Source organism: Ranitomeya variabilis, chromosome 2, assembly GCF_051348905.1.
Source record: "Ranitomeya variabilis isolate aRanVar5 chromosome 2, aRanVar5.hap1, whole genome shotgun sequence".
Taxonomy (NCBI): domain Eukaryota; kingdom Metazoa; phylum Chordata; class Amphibia; order Anura; family Dendrobatidae; genus Ranitomeya; species Ranitomeya variabilis.
In genome coordinates, this window is record NC_135233.1 from 290,784,191 (window position 1) to 290,805,463 (window position 21,273).

At 43.5% G+C, this 21,273-nt stretch overlaps 1 protein-coding gene across 1 annotated transcript in view; it reads right to left on the bottom strand.

Annotated features, from left to right (window-relative positions):
• THOC2 (THO complex subunit 2) overlaps positions 1-21,273 on the bottom strand; it is a 158,267-nt gene that overhangs the window by 114,127 nt on the left and 22,867 nt on the right. The window contains exons 5-10 of the mRNA XM_077285105.1: positions 14,839-14,909; positions 14,003-14,124; positions 11,007-11,140; positions 9,129-9,295; positions 8,948-9,040; positions 8,605-8,760 (exon numbers count right to left, since the gene is read on the bottom strand). Of these exons, the coding sequence (XP_077141220.1) occupies positions 8,605-8,760; positions 8,948-9,040; positions 9,129-9,295; positions 11,007-11,140; positions 14,003-14,124; positions 14,839-14,909 (743 nt within the window). The remainder of the gene's footprint in view (positions 1-8,604; positions 8,761-8,947; positions 9,041-9,128; positions 9,296-11,006; positions 11,141-14,002; positions 14,125-14,838; positions 14,910-21,273) is intronic.

Below are 21,273 nucleotides of genomic sequence, written 5' to 3' on the forward strand. Positions count from 1 at the left end.
ATACGTGGCACTTAAATACGTGGCACTTATGACTGTCAGAAAATGTTCAGTAAACGGTTAGGGGTGAGGTTAGGGGTAGGGTTTCAGGTAGAATTGGGGAGTTTCCACTGTTCAGGCACATCAGGGGCTCTCCAAACGCGACATGGCGTCCAATCTCAATTCCAGCCAATTCTGCGTTGAAAAAGTAAAACAGTGCTCCTTCCCTTCCGAGCTCTCCCGTGCGTCCAAAAAGGGGTTTACCCCAACATATGGGGTATCAGCGTACTAGGGACAAATTGAACAACAACTTCTGGGGTCCAAGTTCTCTTGTTATCCTTGGGAAAATAAAAATTTGGGGGGCTAAAAATCATTTTTGTGGGAAAAAAAATATGTTTTATTTTCACGGCTCTGCGTTGTAAACTGTAGTGAAACACTTGGGGGTTCAAAGTTCTCACAACACATCTAGATAAGTTCCTTGGGAGGTCTAGTTTCCAATATGGGGTCACTTGTGGGGGGTTTGTACTATTTGGGTACATCAGGGGCTCTGCAAATGCAACGTGACGCATGCAGACCAATCCATTTAAGTCTGCATTCCAAATGGCGCTCCTTCCCTTCCGAGCTCTGTCATGCGCCCAAACAGTGGTTCCCCCCCACATAGGGGGTATCAGCGTACTCAGGACAAATTGGACAACAACTTTTAGGGTCCAATTTATCCTGATACCCTTGTGAAAATACAAAACTGGGGGCTAAAAAATCATTTTTGTGAAAAAGAAAAATAATTTTTATTTTCACGGCTCTGCGTTATAAACTGTAGTGAAACACTTGGGGGTTCAAAGTTCTCACAACACATCTAGATAAGTTCCTTGGGGGGTCTAGTTTCCAATATGGGGTCACTTGTGGGGGGTTTGTACTGTTTGGGTACATCAGGGGCTCTGCAAATGCAACGTGACGCCTGCAGACCAATCCATTTAAGTCTGAATTCCAAATGGCGCTCCTTCCCTTCCGAGCTCTGTCATGCGCCCAAACAGTGGTTCCCCCCCACATAGGGGGTATCAGCGTACTCAGGACAAATTGGACAACAACTTTTAGGGTCCAATTTATCCTGATACCCTTGTGAAAATACAAAACTGGGGGCTAAAAAATCATTTTTGTGAAAAAAAATAATAATTTTTATTTTCACGGCTCTGCGTTATAAACTGTAGTGAAACACTTGGGGGTTCAAAGCTCTCAAAACACATCTAGATAAGTTCCTTAGGGGGTCTACTTTCCAAAATGGTGTCACTTGTGGGGGGGTTTAATGTTTAGGCACATCAGGGGCTCTCCAAACGCAACATGGCGTCCCATCTCAATTCCAGTCAATTTTGCATTGAAAAGTCAAATGGCGCTCCTTCCCTTCCGAGCTCTGCCCTGCGCCCAAACAATGGTTTACACCCACATATGGGGTATCAGCGTACTCAGGACAAATTGCACAACAATTTTTGGGGTCCAATTTCTTCTCTCACCCTTGGGAAAATAAAAAATTGGGGGTGAAAAGATCATTTTTGTGAAAAAATATGATTTTTTATTTTTACGGCTCTGCATTATAAACTTCTGTAAAGCACTTGTTGGGTCAAAGTGCTCACCACACATCTAGATAAGTTCCTTAGGGGGTCTACTTTCCAAAATGGTGTCACTTGTTAGGGGTTTCAATGTTTAGGCACATCAAGGGCTCTCTAAATGCAACATGGCGTCCCATCTCAATTCCAGTCAATTTTGCATTGAAAAGTCAAATGGCGCTCCTTTGCTTCCAAGCTCTGCCATGCGCCCAAACTGTGGTTTACCCCCACATATGGGGTATCAGCGTACTCAGGACAAATTGTACAACAACTTTTGGAGTCTATTTTCTCCTGTTACCCTTGGTAAAATAAAACAAATTGGAGCTGAAATAAATTTTGTGTGAAAAAAAGTTAAATGTTCATTTTTATTTAAACATTCCAAAAATTCCTGTGAAACACCTGAAGGGTTAATAAACTTCTTGAAAGTGGTTTTGAGTACCTTGAGGGGTGCAGTTTTTAGAATGGTGTCACACTTGGGTATTTTCTATCATATAGACCCGTCAAAATGACTTCAAATGAGATGTGGTCCCTAAAAAAAAATGGTGTTGTAAAAATGAGAAATTGCTGGTCAACTTTTAACCCTTATAACTCCGTCACAAAAAAAATTTTGGTTCCAAAATTGTGCTGATGTAAAGTAGACATGTGGGAAATGTTATTTATTAAGTATTTTGTGTGACATATGTCTGTGATTTAAGGGCATAAAAATTCAAAGTTGGAAAATTGCGAAATTTTCAAAATTTTCGCCAAATATTCGTTTTTTTCACAAATAAACGCAAGTTATATCGAAGAAATTTTACCACTAACATGAAGTACAATATGTCACGAGAAAACAATGTCAGAATCGCCAAGATCCGTTGAAGCGTTCCAGAGTTATAACCTCATAAAGGGACAGTGGTCAGAATTGTAAAAATTGGCCCGGTCATTAACGTGCAAACCACCCTCGGGGCTTAAGGGGTTAAAAGCTGCTTTCTACAGTACCAGCAAAAGCTTTTTTGTTTTTTTCTGGGAAGAAGTTTTTTTTTTTAGAACATGGGAACAGGGCCTTAGGCCAGGTTCAGATGAGTAACTACAATCATCCGTGTTTCATCTAGAAAAAGAGATGATCTTCCCTCGTGTATGCCCACTCAAGAGAAAATTGGGAAACTGAAGCTTTTGCTCTCTCTCCTTCCTTGTCAGTGAGTTGACCCCACATCAAACACCCCTTACCCACAATGAGCATCTCACATAGATATTTTTACAGTGTAGGGCCCAATACACCACGTCTAAGTACATTATGGCCAGATTACTTGGAGGAAAGTCCCACATGCCGTGCCATACGTAGGGCACATTTCGCCACCTACTGTGGAGAGGACCTCGAGTACAGGACATAATGGAGCAAGTAGTAAAAATATATCAATGGTGACATTGATCCGCCGTTCCAACTCTGTCCTAAGAGGCATTTGGTTTCAACTGATTTGCAAGCGTGCGACTCCAGACATTTCTTACTAAAGCCATGTATTATAGAAAGAGCGGCATAGCCAAGAAATCACATGGTCACAAAGCTCAGCTCTAATAAACTCTTTGCTGCCTCACAAAAAGTGGATTTACCATCATAGTAAGCGGCCTGAGAACATTGCATAGACCCTGGAATGTGTGACATCGGCTTCCTCTATGCCTTAGGCCTTCTTCCCACGTCCTGGTGATTCCTACACAGGAAAAACCAGTGCTTGTGAGATCCGTGGTCAGTGTGTGCATATATGACCTCTGAGTAAGGTGCGTGTGTTCGTGTTTACTGTCTGTGTGTTACATTCATGTGTACATGTGCCACGTACTGGTGCCAGGAAAGAAGCGGTACAGTTTGTGCTGTTGACTGGCGCCGAATGGCTGCTGAAGGCAGCTGACATCATTGTCTCCTGAGACAATCTTGAGCAAGAGACAACGATGGGAGTTGCATTCAGCCGCAGGCACCTGGGGAGAAGCGGTCCATTTCTCGCTGATCCCAGGTTTTCTGCTCTTCAGCCTGGATGGTCGCATCTTTGCACCATCCAGGTTGTAAATCAGCTATCGCTGAGATATGATTACGGTGTGGGACAGTATGTTGGACAAGTGAGGGATATGGTGGTCTATTATTTTTGTTTTTTTACAGGGGACAAGGGCTTCAATGGTATAGGAGCAAGGCGACTATAACTGGCATTTTGTTTTTACTTCAAATAAAGGACTTTATTCTTGCTTGCAGTGCGTTTATTTACAATATAACTATAGGATTAGTAATGGATAGGTGTCTTCTAGATGCTTCTCCATTACTAACCTCTGGGCTTGATATTACCTCACAGTACAAAGGTGACATCAATCCCATATAAATATTACCCCACCTGCCACCACTACAGGGCAAGTGGAAAGAGCATGGCTAAGCACAAGATTTGGGGAATCTTTTCTTTTGGTTGTCTGGATGGAGAGTAGGGGAGGGTGAATATCTCTGATCCCTTCCCAGGCTATTAATATCAACCCACAGCTGTCTGTTTAGCCTTTGCTGGTTTGAATTTATGGATGGATCCTATGATTTTTTATGGGAAAGGCTAACCAAACAGCTGTGAGCTGGTATTAATAGCCTGGAAACCTTATGGGGTATTGTCCATTGTCCCAGATTACTAACATCAGCCGTGGACTTTCCCTCTGCTGGTTGTGAAAACTGCACGGGAGCCAATTTATTTATTTATTTTACATAGGAGTTACCCAGCTACTGTTGAATACAACTCTTAAACTCCACCCCAAATTACACAGTCGGCCAGAGATTAAAGGCTAAATAAATTATGTTAAGATAGATCCCTTGATCAAGAGGTGATACAAAAAAAAAAAAAAAAAAAAAAAAACCATACAAACAAGAAACTTTTACAAACTATTTAAGACGACTTTCCTGAAAAGTACAAAGGGCATGAAAACAACATGTCAGCACAAGTGATAAATAAGCTGGGATGTTTAGAAGTAATGAACAGTCTTTGTAAGTTAATAATTTCACCGCTGAGCATATCAAATTATGCGGCTTTCAACAATAAAATATGAATTAGGGTTTTGGTTCTGCTCATTTGTGCTGCCTCTTGAGTATCGTTCTGCAATTTTATTTACATTCACGCACTAAACTAAACAAACCATGAAATCATTTTGCACAATCCAATTTAAAAGAAAACTTAAGGAAAAATTGTAAGAATAATACTACAAGCAAAAACACTACAGGCAAATGGATCGTGTATAATTGGGGTTTAGTTTGCTTATAACCGTTGCCATTAGGAAGACAACCGCAAGAATGGTTGACACTCGTGAATTAGAAGCAAAATGGACGTGGTTTTGAAATTGCAGCATCTCTTTACCACTGCTCATATTCATATGATGGCAAGTTCAGAGCCGCCATTATAAAATCTCAAACATATTTCTATGTGCAAATGATTAATCCATTAAGCATCAAGCAACAGTGCCTTTAACTTTTTCGGTTTATACGTTTCCTAAAAACAGACACTTTATACACAGAGCCACGTTCATTAAATTTCACTCGTTTTTTTGTGTTACTTTAGTCAGAGTATAATTTTTTTTTTTTCATGCACACATTTTGATAAAATTATTGAGTTTGGAAGCCGCCTTAAGATTGCTCAGAGTACTTTACGGTTTTTAAAGCATGAAGTGGTTAAAAGAAAGTTGAAAACATGGAACAAATGAACAGCAAGTCATTTTGACATTTCAGTTCATATGTTCATTCTTTTTTAGTTTTTGTTTTGTTTTTACGTGCTTTGTCACAGGCGGATTACAGAGCGGACAGTCTGAAAGACACATCATGTGCCCATACCCTTAGAGGCTCTGCTGTCAGAATGAGCTCACTGATGGATTCCCTGGCAACTCTTTCAACAGTTCCCTATGACTATGGAACATGGAAGATGTAGAAGCTAAGCAGCCCAAGAAGCCCTATTGCAAATAAATAAATACTTGGAAAGACAATGAACACATTTTACCTTAAAAAAATATAATAAAAAAAAAAAAAAAATGCATGCTCTGGACGGTGTAAATAGCTGTTAAATTGTACATTTGCACACATCATACCTAGTAAAAATACAAAGTGCACAACAACTGTATAACAATACAAATTAAAGGACTTTTCTCATCTTCAGAGATTATCATCTCTCAACAGGATAAGCGATAACTTGCTGATTGGTAGGACCCCCACTGATCCCGAAATCAGGGCTCTGACATGTGCCATATAAATAGAGCTGTCACGGCTCCCAGGTATTAGCGCTGCGGGGAGAGCTGCACACAGCAGCAAGGGAGCTGAGCAAAGCGCCGGGTTACTAACCAGGTTACAAACAGGACCTGAACCATGTGACAGAGTGGGAGATGGTCGGGGGCAGAGCCAGACGCCGGGGTGCAGAGGAGACGATACACAGGAGAATAGTCAAACAAGCCAAGATCAGAGCCAGGAGATCACGAGGTACCAAAGGAGTGAGACGGGATTGTCAGAAGGGAAGTTAGAGGTCAGAAAGCCAAAAGAACCGAAGAGCAGAGTAACGCACGGAGAGCGAGGAACACAATTGCAAACCGAGCACACACTCCAGGGGTCAGGCACACAGACAAGAACGAGAGTATAGCTGACAGGGAATCCTAGTGTGGAGTGAGTATAAATACCTCTCCCAGATCCAAAGGGAGGCCAGCAAAATTATCCCTGAGAGAACAGGACATTAACCATGTCCTAACCATGACAAGAGCGGTGGCCAGACATGCACACCTCTGCTCCCTTCATTGTCTATGGGACTGTCGGAAATATCACAGCGAAGTAGTAATCGGTCACCAGCAGTTCCATGGAAAGTTAAAAAAAAGGAGTGGTGCGCATATCTAGCCCCCTCTCCATTCAGACGGATTATTTCTAAGTCAAGTCAATGGGGGTCCCGTCAGACCTACACTGATCAGCAAGTTGTCAACTATTCTCCAACGTTCACTATGTTGTGTCTGTGGAATAAGGGGATATTAAATATGGGAATGACCCTTTAATCCATACATAACTTTGCAGCTCAGCTCAATTTTAAGGGATTTCTTGAATAATCAATTTACTTGTTATCCCTTATACATAAGATAGGGGATAACTTCCTAATCACTGAGGGTCCGAACACTGTGGCCTCCTCTAGTCCAGAGAAGTACTTTGAAGAGCCCTGAAAATGCAGCAGAGATCAATCATGCACACTGACGACTCCATTCATTCTTAACGGGGTGCCGAAGATTGGCGCATGCAGCGCTTCCTCCTGCTTGACTAACTTTTCCTGAAGTCACACAGCATAAACGCCGTTAGTTACCCAGAAGGAGGCGGCGCTGGGAGGGGAATAGAGCTGGAGTGACAGAAGCTTCAGAGATCTACTATGGTCCTTCAGCTTGGCCATGTAATTGCTGGACTTGTGTTTGACAGGGCTAAATGCACATATAAATAATCTCTTAGTGAAATCCTAACATCAGATTCCCTTTAAGGATCTCCCTATGTAATTGAAAAGGAGTGCAGGTTCTCTACAAAATGTCTACAATTTTCTCTTCTAGATATACCAGAGATATTTTTACACTCAATATGTATGTGTTATAAATGTGTTACATCATTAAACAAAAAAGTGGCTCAACTTTACCCTCTCCCATAAACAGGTTAATTCAGTGGAATCTAGAAAATGTCACACGAGCAGACTGTATCTGGATCATGGAACCACCACAGAAGTGCAGTGTTGATCCGCCGTCCCAGTGACCTACAAGACCCTCCTTGATGCCTTGCCTTCAGTTCTGACTCCTTAGCATCTTGAAGGCCATATCAGAGGCACAAGTGCTGCAGTCACCTCAGTCGGCCTGGTTTTCTCTCTTTATATCTTACATTCTAATTACTATAGAAGTTGTAACTGTTATTCTCTGTGAAGAACATGCCTCTACTTCCTATTGTTCTTTGTTGCTAGTCACAGTTTCCAGTAGAACATCATTTACCTTCATGTTAGGACCCATTACTGGGCAATGCAGAAGTCATAAGCCTTGTCAAGAGAGTATTGCGCCACTTTTAAAATGAAGAAAAAAAAAAAAAAAGAGAGTGTGGGCTTCAACTTGTAGGCTCAGTTTGGTCATATAGAGCATTGGAATGTAATGGAACACTATGCAGAAGTCCGCACGGTCACCTCTTCCTTAGAAGAGGTTGTCCACAACTTTTTCAGTCGGGGCCTGACACCCAGCATCCCCGCCGATCAGCTGTCCTCTGTGTCGGCGGCCGCTAGACGGAACTGCTCAATTACACAGATGTGCTGTCTTCTGATAGTGGCCCCAGCACAGTACTACACTCCATGAAGGATGGTTCATTCTTAGCTCCCGATAGTGGGGCATTCAGCTATTCCCCACGTTGTGGGCATGTATCCCCATAACTGCTAATAGGAGACCACAAAGATCAGTCATACAACAATGGCTCATCTTTTAGGTCACCAACGGACTTTGTATCTCTTCCAAGGACTCTCTCTTGTAATTATTTAATTCTTGTTCTTTTCTATAGCATTCATTTGGCTTACATCATATTTCTGCCCTATAATCCAGCAGAATCTTAGAAATGTCAGATAAGCAGATTATGGAAACAACTATGGAGGTCTATGGAAACAACTATGGAGGTCTGAGGAGTTGATCAGCTATTCCAGTAACCTACAAGGTTCACATTGCTGTTTTCTTAATTTCTGTTTTATCTCACAGAAAGAACCAGCTGCGATCCCCTGCTGTCCTGTCTGGATACTCTCTCTCTTGATTCCCCCCTGCCCAGGAGCTGTAGTATCATCAGCCATGTCCGCGTATGGTCAGACACAGACATTACACAGTAGGGGCACATTTATAAGATTATCTCAGCACAGGAACATTTTTATAACACATCCAATTGTGAAACTTCATATTCCAAGATGTATTGATAAAATGTACATTGTTGGTGGATAACCCTGCTTTAAAACTTTCAATAAAAGGACAAAGTAGATAAGGACTTAAGTCACAAAACACATTTTAGCTTCAAATCCTTCATGTTTACCTTCTCGGTTTTTTCTTCATCCTTTTCTTTCTCCTTCTCTTTGTCTTCTGACTTATCAGATGAAAGAACCACCAATGTCATCTTTCTTACAATCTGTTTTGCTTCCATAACTTCCCTTTTGTATTCTTCCAAAATGCTGCTATCCAATGGCAGAAGCTGAAGGAAAGAAATACAACATAGTAAATATCCAAAAAACTGACAAAAGCCAAGTTTACACTATTTGAAGGTCAAACTAGAAGATCTGATAGTCAACGATAACCAATTTTTGTGACATTGTCCGACTTCTAATCCCCTCAGAGACCGTAATGACACAAGCCAGGAGAAGTTCTCATGGTGTACTTACATGTACATAGAGGTCCTCTAAATCAATTAAATTCTGTTGTAAAAGAACAGCAGCAACTCTGTACAAAGAAATGGGTGTCTCTCCATTAGGCTCCTGCAAAGACAAATGGTCCATATGAAGAAGAGAAATATTGAAAATCGGCTAATGTCCTCTCCCATTTGGAGGGAAAATTGTGCTTTACCTGGTAGAACTTAAATTTAAATCCAAGGATGTGGCAGAGCGTCTGAGGTTCACACATACCCATGTAAGATTCAATTAATGGGACAAAATAATCATCTTGCTCTGGTCTGCACTCATATACTTCCAATATAATGTCCAATACTCTATTTGGATCCAAGTTAAAACATCCTTAGAAGAAAAAAAAAACAAAAAAACACAACACTATTAGTCCATGTACGAGAAACTAGAAGAATTTGGAATGATCCAGCAGTAGACCAGGCCTGCAGAACATATCGCCCGCCAAAGGATGCTTTGCGGCCCACGGAGAACCGGGCGACCCTGGTTCTCATCTTCCTATAGTCAAGTGTGTTTGAGTCTTTCAGAAGCAACTACATTTACAGACTTTGGTGCCGGGACAGGGGCAGGTCAGCGCTCAGTCCCAGCCCCAACGTGCAATGGCGTGATGATGTCATCACACCGCTGACCTCAACACAATGTTGGGTCGGTGGCGCCAAAGAGGTTGTGAGGACGTGGCAGGAAACGGTAAGCACTCCATGGAGAAGCCAAGGATTAAATATTCTGCCTATTACAGTAGGGTGGAAGGGGGAGGGATTGGCGTTACTGTGAGGGTAAATTATAGTGAAATGGGGGGAAAATTGTGAATAGGGCGACATTATGGAAAAGGGCAGTCTAGGATGTGACAATATGGAAATATGGAGAAGGGCAGCGTGGGGTGGGACATTATGGAGAGTGGCAGTGTAAGGTCAAGTTCACACATTCAGTATTTGTAAGCCAAAATAAGGAGAGGAACAATCAGAGGAAGAGTATAATAGAAACGCGTCACCACTTCTGGATTTATTACCCGCTCCTGGGTTACAAATACTGAATGTGTGAATATGGCCTAAAGGTAATAGTCTTAGGCGAACTGAAGACCGCGCACACGAGGTAGATTTAGGGTGGTTTATTGAAGCCTACGCGTTTCGAGAGCTATCTTGCTCTCTTCTTCAGGGCATATAGAAGAGAGCAAGATAGCTCTCGAAACGCGTAGGCTTCAATAAACCACCCTAAATCTACCTCGTGTGCGCGGTCTTCAGTTCGCCTAAGACTATTACCTTCAGCATCCTTTTGGATTCTTGTGGAGACCTGCTGCTACGGTTATGCCTGCTTGGGAGTTGTGACCCAGGTTCACAACTCCAATAGGTGAGCACATTCCCTGCAAAGGACTGTATGTGTTTTTTAAAAACAGTGTGACACATTGGGGGCGCCTTGTCTTTTTTCTTTTTTCAATATGGCCTAAAGGGGACATTTTGAGCAGGAAGCACAGCGAGTCGACCACCGGGCGGCACTCATAGCAACCCAGCAGTGACAACCATAGAGGTCTCCAGGACACCTCTGGTTGTCATGCCAACCCATTGGTGACCCGTGATCATGTGACAGGGGTCACCGATGGGTGGATTTCCGGCGCAATTGCCGGAAGTGTATGTTAAATGCTGCTGTCAGAGTTTCACAGCAGCATTTAAAAGGTTAATAGCCACAGGTGGATCGCGATTCAACCCGCGGGCAGTTCCGGGCACATGTCAGCTGTTCAAAACAGCTGACATGTGCCAGGACAGATGTTGGCTCACCGCCGGAGCCCACATCAAAGGGGGAGACACGACATGCGCAGTACTAATACGGCGCATGTTGTGAAAGGGTTAAAGACTGATATTTATACAGGATATTTCATGTATCGGACAACCTCATATCAGATGTACTAAAAACAGAAATAATTGTTTACTAAAATAATGTAAGAAATACAGAAACAGATGGCTTGAGCCATTATACATGGGCAGTAATTTACAAGCAAGCAAACAAACAGTTAAACGTCATCCAAAGGGCATTGTGAAGAAACCTGCCATACCGATTAAGGATTTGATGTTTTCCAGAATTAAGTCACTTGTTATACTCTCAGACAGATCTTGCCCGAGCTCGGAAATTAATTTAGCATAGCCTTCATTTTCTTCTCTTAATAAATTGAATTTCTGCTGTTTATAACTGCAACAGAAAAAGAAAGACAGGACGTTGATGTCAGTAAATATGAGAAAGTGAACGGTCACGCCAGAAAGCAGCAAAGTGGACAAAGGAAACAAATGGGAAACACAGAGACCAACTGACTGCAGCACGTGCCAAGCACTGCGACTGCTGATATGCTGATCGGGGGGCAGGGGGCACTGCCAGGCAATCAGACAACAGCCTGCGGAGATGCACTGTAAACAGCAGGGGAAAAAAACAGAAACCACCACCATGGCTAGCTCCGCTCCGTGGAATGGATTCCTTCTGCTCCTGGCACAAACTACAAGAATCATTGTATGCTGCCAAAAGAAGCACGGTTACAGCTTAAATAACAGGTCATTACCCAATGATGGATTTCTATTAAATGGGACAGTAACAGCAAAGCTTCCCTTTATATTTTATTCCTTCCTCGACACATAGATATACCCCCAATTCCAGTAAAAACAGAGAGGGGGGAAATGACCAACAACAAACTTTGCCCCTTCAGCTTTAGGTACAGTGAATCCCCCTTCGCAGTCTCCGCTTATCCATGGTTACCCACTAATGTGACGCCTTTACGGCCGGGCAATTATTCCATCCTCACAGCCATAGAAGGGCTTGTTATTTTGACCGGACAAGATGTAGTTATGAATGCATCTGGTATTTTACCATGTCATGTTCTGTAAAGTGGGGGGAAAAAAGTTTCTAATGAGGTGAGATCGCAAGAATTAAAAGAAGAAAAAAAAAAAAAAACACTCCGCAATTGTTGATTTTTTTTTTTTCTGTTAGCGGGAGGGGTTCGCTTTTATAGCATTATTCTATTGTAGCAATGCCTTGCAGCCATGTTTCTCCAGGTCAGCATGATTACAGTGATGCCAGGACTGTGTGTGTGCATGCGTGCGTCCGTGCGTTTTTTTTTTGTTTGTTTTTTTTACAGACTTTTTTTTTCTTTTGAATTTATTTTTATATTTATGGGACTTGAACCTGCAATTGTGAAGATCACATCACCCATGGTCGCCTCACAGGAGCACTATCATGGCAGGTACATGGGCCATCAGATCTCTGGCTGCTCTACCAATCCATTGGCACCCTGCAATAGCATTGTAGGGGGTGAAGAATTAAATGCCGCTTTAAATGCCTTTGTCAGAGATTGGCAGGGGCATTTAATTGGCTATGAGAGGAGGGCAGAGCTCAGCTCCATCCGCTGCTGCTAGAGGCAGATTACCTCTGCACGGTGTCCGACCCTGCATCTGAGATGGGACCCGACACATGATGTCATAGTCCCATGTCAGGAAGGAGATAATGAACAGCATTCCTCTGAGAAGAAGTTGCCACGAGTCATGTTTGGCCATACAGTGGCTTGCGGATGTACCCGTGGACCTGCTGCAGCTGGGATTACATGCTTTTCTAATGTTGTGTGATCTCAACTTGATCATGTTAGTATAATCTTTATTCATTGAAATGATTCTAAACCAGATAAAACCCTATAGTTCTTCCAATTGCTATACTATGAAGGCCTCACTCAGATGTCAGGCTTCCTTATGTAGGAGTTGTGGTTCGAGTGCCATACATATTTCTTGTATGTGGAGAGAAAAAAAAAAAAAAAAAACAGCTTCTCTACCTTCTCTTTCCTGGCAGTCTGTGAAAAATCAGACCACACTGATGCCATCCAAACGCGGTCCGATTTTTTCATGAACCCACTGACTTTCACTGCCGATTCGGAGCCGACCCTTGGTTCAAAATCGGACCACGATTAGCACTTGTACGCGAAAATCAGACATTTGAATGTGGCCTATGTGCCAATCAAATCAAATATGGCCTCAGATGAGTCTTATCTAAATTACACCAATTGAGCAGGTAGAAAGCCATATATAACACACAGACTGCATTACAGAATAAAATACTGCAGGACGAAGAGACAGAAAAAACGTAATAAACAGGGCGGGGAAAATCCAAACCCAGACATAGGGGGCTATATGCAGAGTATTCAGAATCAGGGCAATACATGGCAGAGACTCTGGAAACTATAACGCAGACCCATTTATTACCGATCATAGCTCTCCTAAAAGATATAGACGGCAGAGGCCGGAGAGACAACGTCCATGAGGCCGAGATCTAGTCCCATCCACAGTAACCTTCTACCCTCCTAAACCTCAATCAGCACATGGGGAAAATGTCATGTAGGCGCCTGCACACATGTCCTTTACAAAAACAGCATTGGGATACACGGGTTAGACCAAGGCACTCATACAGCACAGGTGGAGGTCCACTTCTCATTATGGAATGGTGCAATATGGCAGGAATATATGCAGCCATCATTTCTTCTACCTGTTCCTACAAGGCATGTGTAGATATGTCTTCAAAATCAATTTAACCGGTAGTACAAAGAATTATCAAACAGGAACAATTTAGTGATGAGGGAGCATGCTCGTGTACTAAACGAGTGTCTTCAGCGTGCTCGAAAAATATGTTCGCGTCCCAGCGGCTGCATGTCTCACCGCTGTTAGACAGCCGCAACTGGGATTGCCTGTTTGTTAGACAATCCCTGCATGCGTGGCGGCTGTCTAACAGGAGGAGAGACATGCAGCCGCTGGGACGCCAACATATTGTTCGAGAACACTGAAGACACTATGAGCACCTGAGCATGCTCGCTCATCACTACAACTATTCCCGGGAGGAGTGATGGGCCGAAGCTTCACATCTATGGACAGAAGAGGAAGCCGCCTGGGGACCACACAGCTTCCAGTGCCTAATGTCTGTCCTGTATAAGGCAGATTACTGAACAGGAACTTCAGGGGTCCAACACTGCTCAGTATAGAACTCCTGTGTAATAGACCCCACACACCCAAACAGTCATCTACTCACAAAAGTTTGGTCTTTATTTTTACAGATTTCTGGTTGAACTGCTGGGACTGCTTGATGAGTCCTAATGATTCCAGTGTTTCAGGATCCAGACGCTCCTTCAGAATAGTGTCCGATACTAGATACTGATAAAACACAGACAGTAAATGTTACAAAGCTCATATTCCACTGCACAAAGACATTTTCCAGGAAAAAGGTACAGCTTGTCATAGTGCAAACATCAGGCACAAGGCTACAGACTAGTAGTTTAAAGGGAACCTGTCACCTGATTCAGGATGCCCAAACCACAGGCAGGATGAAATCGGAGCCCAGCTACATAATTGCAGCCAGGTATTATTTTGGGGGCTGGAACACTCCTGCGTTTCAGGGAAAATAGTTAGACGGTCCAGTCCAGGAACTATAGCCAGAGATGAGACCACCGCTCACACCATGTACACATACATGAGAGACCCATAAATCACATCTAGCAGCGCTGGGAAAAGCTTTGATACACGCTGTCCGTGGTTCGAGCAGAAATAATCGGGTGACATGTCCCTCTAAAAGAAAACTTTTTGGTATCATATCATTCCTAACAGACTGGAAGTAAGGAATTATTATCTAGGGTCCTACAGACACCAGTCATAAAGCAGCCCTTCAGCCAAATTATCCCTATTAGGCTGCGGAAATGTCAATGGTTTAGGGAGAGGAGGGGTAATTAAATGTTTTTCCTTTGTCATATGATCACATTTTAAACCGGAGCACTTTTATTTTAAGGATTTATAAAGCAGATCAACTCCTGAGGGGAAGTGCTGCGCCCTGTTCTCAATACACACACCAATCTAGACTCAAGGTAATCTTACCAAGCAGGATAAAACCAATTGGGTAAAATGATCTCGCCTCCATTTTTCTTCCAAACAGCTTGTTTCAGTATCTGTTAAGAAAAAAAGAAGAGGAAAAACAACAAAGTCAAAGTCATGAATGCTCATCAGTTGTCGTACTTCTCATTACACTTGTCCATTCAATGTAGGGTCTAGAGGCGAAACCTGCACCCATCAGGCACTGACTGCATAACTCTTTAAGGGAGGGGTGGAATATTTTTATTTTATTGAACATTTTCTATGTTCAGTGTCCCTTTAATCCTTGGTGCTATGTATTTCTAAGGCTTTTGCAATTGCATGCAGTCCACTACTCGGACACCACCTTCCTAAATGGAACAGTGCCCCATATAAAATAGGGGAGTGCGGTGGATCTAAGGCGCTGCCGCTAACAGAGGTTAAGCTAGGTGGCAAGTATATAAAAAAGAAAAAAAAAAAAAAAAAAAAAAAAACACACATGGCTGCTCAACCAATCAATGGCTACTAAAGCGACTTTCCAGATCCATCAATTTTATTTTTTATTTTTTTTTTAATAGCAGCACATCCTTTGCTATATATCTATTGGAGTGTGACTGCAATCTTCAATATGTAGGGAGAACAATACAATCCATTAGACGTAGAACTAATAAGAATAGATACAACATCAATAATGGCATTATTAATCATAGCTTATCAAGACACTTTATAATGGAGCACAGGCAGAATAACTCAATGAATTTACATCTGACCACAGTAGAACAAATTCCCGACCACACAAATAAGATTTCAGAAAGGAGTTAAATCAGGAATTATAATGGATATTTAAATTATCTCTTGTACCAGAAGGATTAAATGAAAAACTGTTGAGAATACAAGGAAGCAAATTACATTAAATTAAAAAAATTAATATACAACTAGGTGTAAACACTATTGTCTTAAAATTGTGACCCCTTGACAATATTTTATGTTTGGCTGCATAATACCCTTTTACTCAGTCATATACACTGCTCAAAAAATAAAGGGAACATGCTGTGTATCACTGAATGAAATATTGCAGTTGCAAATCTTTATTCATTACATAGTGGAATGTTTTGAGAACAATAGAACCTAAAAATGATCAATGTAAATCAATATGAATATCCCATGTAGGTCAGTATTTGGAATGATGTTCAAAATCAAAGTGGAAAAATCAAACTACAGGCTGACCCAACTTCAGCTGAAATGCCTCAAGAGAAGAAAATAGTGTGTGTGTGTGTGTTGCCTCCACGTGCCTACATGACCTCCCTATGCCAGGGTATGGTCCTGATGAGGCAGCAGATGTTCTCCTGAAGGATCTTCTGCCAGACCTGGATTAAAGCATCAGTCAACTCCGGGGCAGTCTGTGACGTTGGTGGATGGAACAAGACATGATGTCCCAGATGTGCTCAATTGGATTCAGGTCTGGGGAATGGGCAGGCCAGTCCATAGCTTCAATGCCTTCATCATGCAGGAACTGCTGACACACTTCAGCCACATGAGGCCTAGCACTGACATGCATCAGAAGGAACCCAGACCCCACTGCACCTGTATATTATCTCACAACGAGGCTCTCATACTGGTACCTAATAGCAGTCGGGGTACGTGTGCCTAGCACATGAAGGGCTGTGCAGTCGGTAAGCCAAACTTCAGACTCCTCAATTTCAATGACACCGACTCCACAGCCCTGCTGTGCAGCCCTCAAAAGAAATGCCTTCCCACATCCATTACTAGCCCACTGCCAAAGCGGTCATGCTGGAAGATGTTGCAGGCAGCAGAATATTCTCCACGCCGTATCCAGACTCAGTCACGTGCTCAGTGTGAACCTGCTCTCATCTGTAAAGAACACAGGGCGCCAATATCGAATCTGCCAATCTTGGTGTTCTCTGGCACATGCCAATCACCCTGCCCAATGTTGGGCTGCAAGCACAACACTCAATTGTGGACATTGGGCCCTTATACCACCCTCATGGAGCCTGTTTCTGAAAGTTTGAGGAGACACATGGATGTCAGTGGCCTGCGGGAGATCCTCTTGCAGGCTCTGGCACTGCTCCTCCTTGCAAAAAGGAGGAGGTAGCGGTCCTGCTACTGGGTTGTTACCTCCTACGGCCCCCTCCACATCTCCTGGTATCTGTTCCATGCTCTGGACAATGTACTGCCAGACACAGCTACCCTTCTTGCCAGAGCTCGCATTGATGTGCCATCCTGGATGAGCTGCACTACCTGAACCACTTGTGTGGGTTGTGGACACCACCCCATGCTACTGTACAGTACCTCTACGGTTGAGAGCAACGACAAAATGCAAAAGTGACCAAAACAACAGCCAAAATGTAAGAGAACAGAGAAATGGTCTGTGGTCACCCCCTACAGAACCACTCCTGTATAGGGGGTGACTTTGCTATTGATTTACAATCAGTGTTGCTTCATAACTGGACAGGTTGATTTCACAGAAGTGTGGCTGACTTGGAGTTACATTGTATTGTTTAATTGGTCCCTTTGTTTATTTTTTTGAGTAGTGTATATGTATGTACGTTTTTTGCTGAGTTTTTTATGCATATTTTTGTATTCAAATCAAATATTCTTAATTTAAACGAGTTGTTGGTGATATAAGTGATAAGGTGTTTTAAACCTCATCTCCGACCCATCATAAGGGAGGAGGCATTCCTTTTCTGTTATGCATCAGGAAGGTGTAGGTTCTACTCCAAAACACGTTGCAATAAATTGGAAGTTTTTTTACTGCCTTGATTAACCTGATAGTGGCAGCGGCAGCGCCCAGGATCCAGTGCGTTGTGCTCTCCTTCATTTGTCATGTCCTCTCTGCATCTGGTGTCAGTACGGCGGCAGGAGCAGCAGACACGATTGGAATATATATCACTTCTTAAATAGATACAACCCGTCCAGGTGAGCGGCGAACACGCCCTTACCTTTTGCCCACAGTGTTACACAAGGAGCGCCTCTAGCTTTTCCACTCTTCATATAAAATAGATACAGCACATACTCGCTGCCTGGACTGACGCCGATGCAGAGATGTCAGCGCTTTGTCTGCAGGCGCTCGGAGACATAGCTATGAGATACAAGCACTGAAGCCCACCTGCAGGTGCCGACTGGCCGCAGCGCTCACCTGACAATTTCAGGTGAGTGTCCCCAGACACAGCGTCACTCCACAAAGGAAGTATGTGCTGTTTTTATTTTAAATGAGGTACCACTTCATATAATAAGGGGCTGACCAAGTAGTGGACAACACCTATATCGTACCTCCACAACTATTTGATAACGTTCAAATCAATTTAGGCATGGGATTAATGTATACACAAACTAAGAAAAGCCAATGCTTAACATATAGGTTTTTCACTGCGTCCCACTATCAACTGTGCGATTACAATCAAAAGCATCCAGTAACACAACATACACACTTATGTGAAAGGAGTTCCTAAGATGCCATATCTGTATGATCCGATAATGTAGAGAATATGTCTGAACACATATGTTCCGCACATGCCTAAACATAGTGTGAACATGGCCTTAGGCTGCTGGGTTTTTTACCCTTCGCCATGACAGCACCCACTGGAGAGATAGGGATCCGCCCCAAGGAACAGGAAACCTACAGAGACATAAAAGGGGGCGGTCCCCCTCTCCTCCTCAGTTTAGGTTTCCTGTTCCCAGGGGACAGGATCTCTGAGAAGACTACAGAAATCATACCTGGGCTAGGAGCATCCGCCTGTGCGGTTTCTGCGGGAACGGCAGGGGATGCAGTCCAGATGCAGCGTCGGGGGAGACTCCGTTAGACGGCTCCCCCCTCGTCTGTCCGGCATGTGGGATGGCTGAGTCCGGGGGAGACGCCGCCGATTCCACAGAGCAACGCTGCAGAGGTGCGGCCTTGAAGAGGCTCCAGACGCGGACCAGCAGGTAAAGGGTCCGGGATCTGCGGCACAGCTGCAGCGGCAGCCGGTACACCGCTCCATAGCGCAGGCCGGAACAAGATGGCGGCCGCACATGCGTGGAGCGGTGTAAGAAACCCCAGAATGACCCGGAGATAGAGGAACACTTCCGGGTCACTCACACAGCGGTGGGGGAAAGCGCGGTTTCGCGCATGCGCAGTACACCGCTGTGGAAGAAAAAAAAAAAAAAAAAGTTTACTGACCGGATCTTGGCCTATAAAAAGGGGGAAGTTGCAAACGCACAGGCGATGCAACATGTCGTCCCCAGGCAAAACTGTGGACCCAGCAGGTGAGCCAGCCAGCAGAAGGTCCTCAGATGCCAGCCACAGGAGTGAGACCAAGGATTCAAGATCCAGAAAGTCGCAGCCTCCTATTTCGGTACCGTACAGCTTCACTGGGTGAGTGTGATTTCCCCTCTGCCTATAAAGCTGACACCCTTTTCCACAAATGTCTTCTTCTCCCAGGCCAAAAAGAGACAGAAATCTAAGCACAAACAGTGTGCGTTATGTGACGAGCCTCTCCCAGATTCCCACCCCAAAAAACTCTGCAATCAGTGTATGGCGGAAACAATGCAGAGTCCATCTATGTCGGTCACAGATATACGGGCCATAATTAGAGAGGAATTACAGGCCATCTCACAGGCCAGTACACCCCCTAAAAAATCCGGGAAAGAAAAAGCTATATCCAGCTCTGAGTCCGAGGAGGAAGGCGTTGTCCACTCAGACTCCTCGCAGGCATCATCCTCTTCCTCAACACATTCCGACATTGAGGGTCGAGCTTGTTTTCCCCTTGATGGGGTGGACAACCTAGTGAAATCCATCAGGAATACTATAGGTTGTGAGGATGCAAAAGACGACCAAACTGCACAAGACATCATGTTTGCAGGGTTGGCAGAGAGGAAGAGAAGAGCATTCCCAGTAATTCCTGCGGTTAAGGCACTGATAAAGAGGGAATGGGAGAAACAGGACCAGAGAGGTTTTCTCCCGTCAGCCTCCAAAAGGAAGTACCCCTTTAATGATGAGGAGTTAATTTCATGGACTAAAATCCCTAAGGTGGACGCTGCAGTCGCCTCCACCTCAAAACAGTCAGCTCTACCAGTCGAGGATGCGGGCCTACTTTCTGATCCTCTAGATCGGAAGGCAGAATCGTCACTAAAACGATCATGGGAGGCTTCCACGGGCATATTTAAACCATCAATTGCCAGTACATGCACTGCTAGATCCATGCTTGTTTGGATTGATCAGCTGGATCAACAGATCGAACAGGGGGTCTCCAGACAAAAATTGCGGGATGCGATACCACTAATTAGAGGTGCAGCAGCATTCATGGCCGATGCTTCAGCTGACTCTCTTCGCCTTGCAGCAAGATCAGCCGGTCTAATTAATAATGCCAGACGTGCGTTATGGATGAAGAGCTGGAAGGGGGATACACAGTCAAAGGCTAAGATCTGTGCTATTCCGTGTGAGGGTGAGTTTTTGTTTGGGAAAGCATTAGACGAGATCCTCAAAAAAGCAAAAGAGAGGAAAAAAGCCTTCCCTGACCCCTCAATTCCTTTCTATAGGAAGACCTTTAGGAAGAGGCCGTTCGGGAAAAGAACACAAACTGAAAGATCGTCACGATGGGCCACAAGAGAGGGAAAACAGGGTGGCACTATGTTTAAAGGCCCCTCCTTCCGTAGAGACAATAAATTCTGAAGCACCAGACACCCCAGTAGGGGGTAGGTTAAAATTTTTCTTTCCCCAATGGCGAAAAATCACGTCAAGTTCCTGGGTGCTAAATATTATTAAGGAAGGAATGAAAATAGAATTCCTCCAAGTTCCCCATGATTCCTTTATTTTAACAGCCCTTTCCTCACCAGTGCAACAGAAGGCCCTTGAACTGGAAATTAGAAGTCTTATAGTTAAAAATGTTTTAGTTAGGGTGCCAAAGGGACAAGAGGGTAAAGGGTTCTACTCTCCGTTATTTTTAATCCCTAAACCCGATGGTTCATTTCGAACAATTATAAATCTTAAAAAACTTAATACGTTTATTAAAAATTATACGTTTAAAATGGAGTCTATTTGATCGGCCATTAAGCTCCTTTTCCCAAATTGTAGAATGGGCGGCATTGATTTAAAAGATGCCTACTACCATCTCCCTATCCATAGTAGGTATCAAAAATACTTAAGAGTGGCAGTAACTCTTGAGGGGGAGATTCATCATTTCCAGTATACAGCCATGCCCTTCGGTCTCTCCACGGCACCCAGGATCTTCACGAAGGTAATGTTAGAAGTAATGGCCTACCTTCGCCAGAGAGACACATTAATCATTCCCTACTTAGATGAATTTTTAGTGGTAGGAAATTCGTCCCTTCAGTGTGCGGAACGATTAGCTGACACTGTCTCGTCCTTAGAAAGCCTGGGCTGGATCGTCAACTATAAAAAATCTAGACTCATCCCACTCTCTTCAGACATTTTTGGGGTTTAATCTAGATTCCATAAAGCAAAAA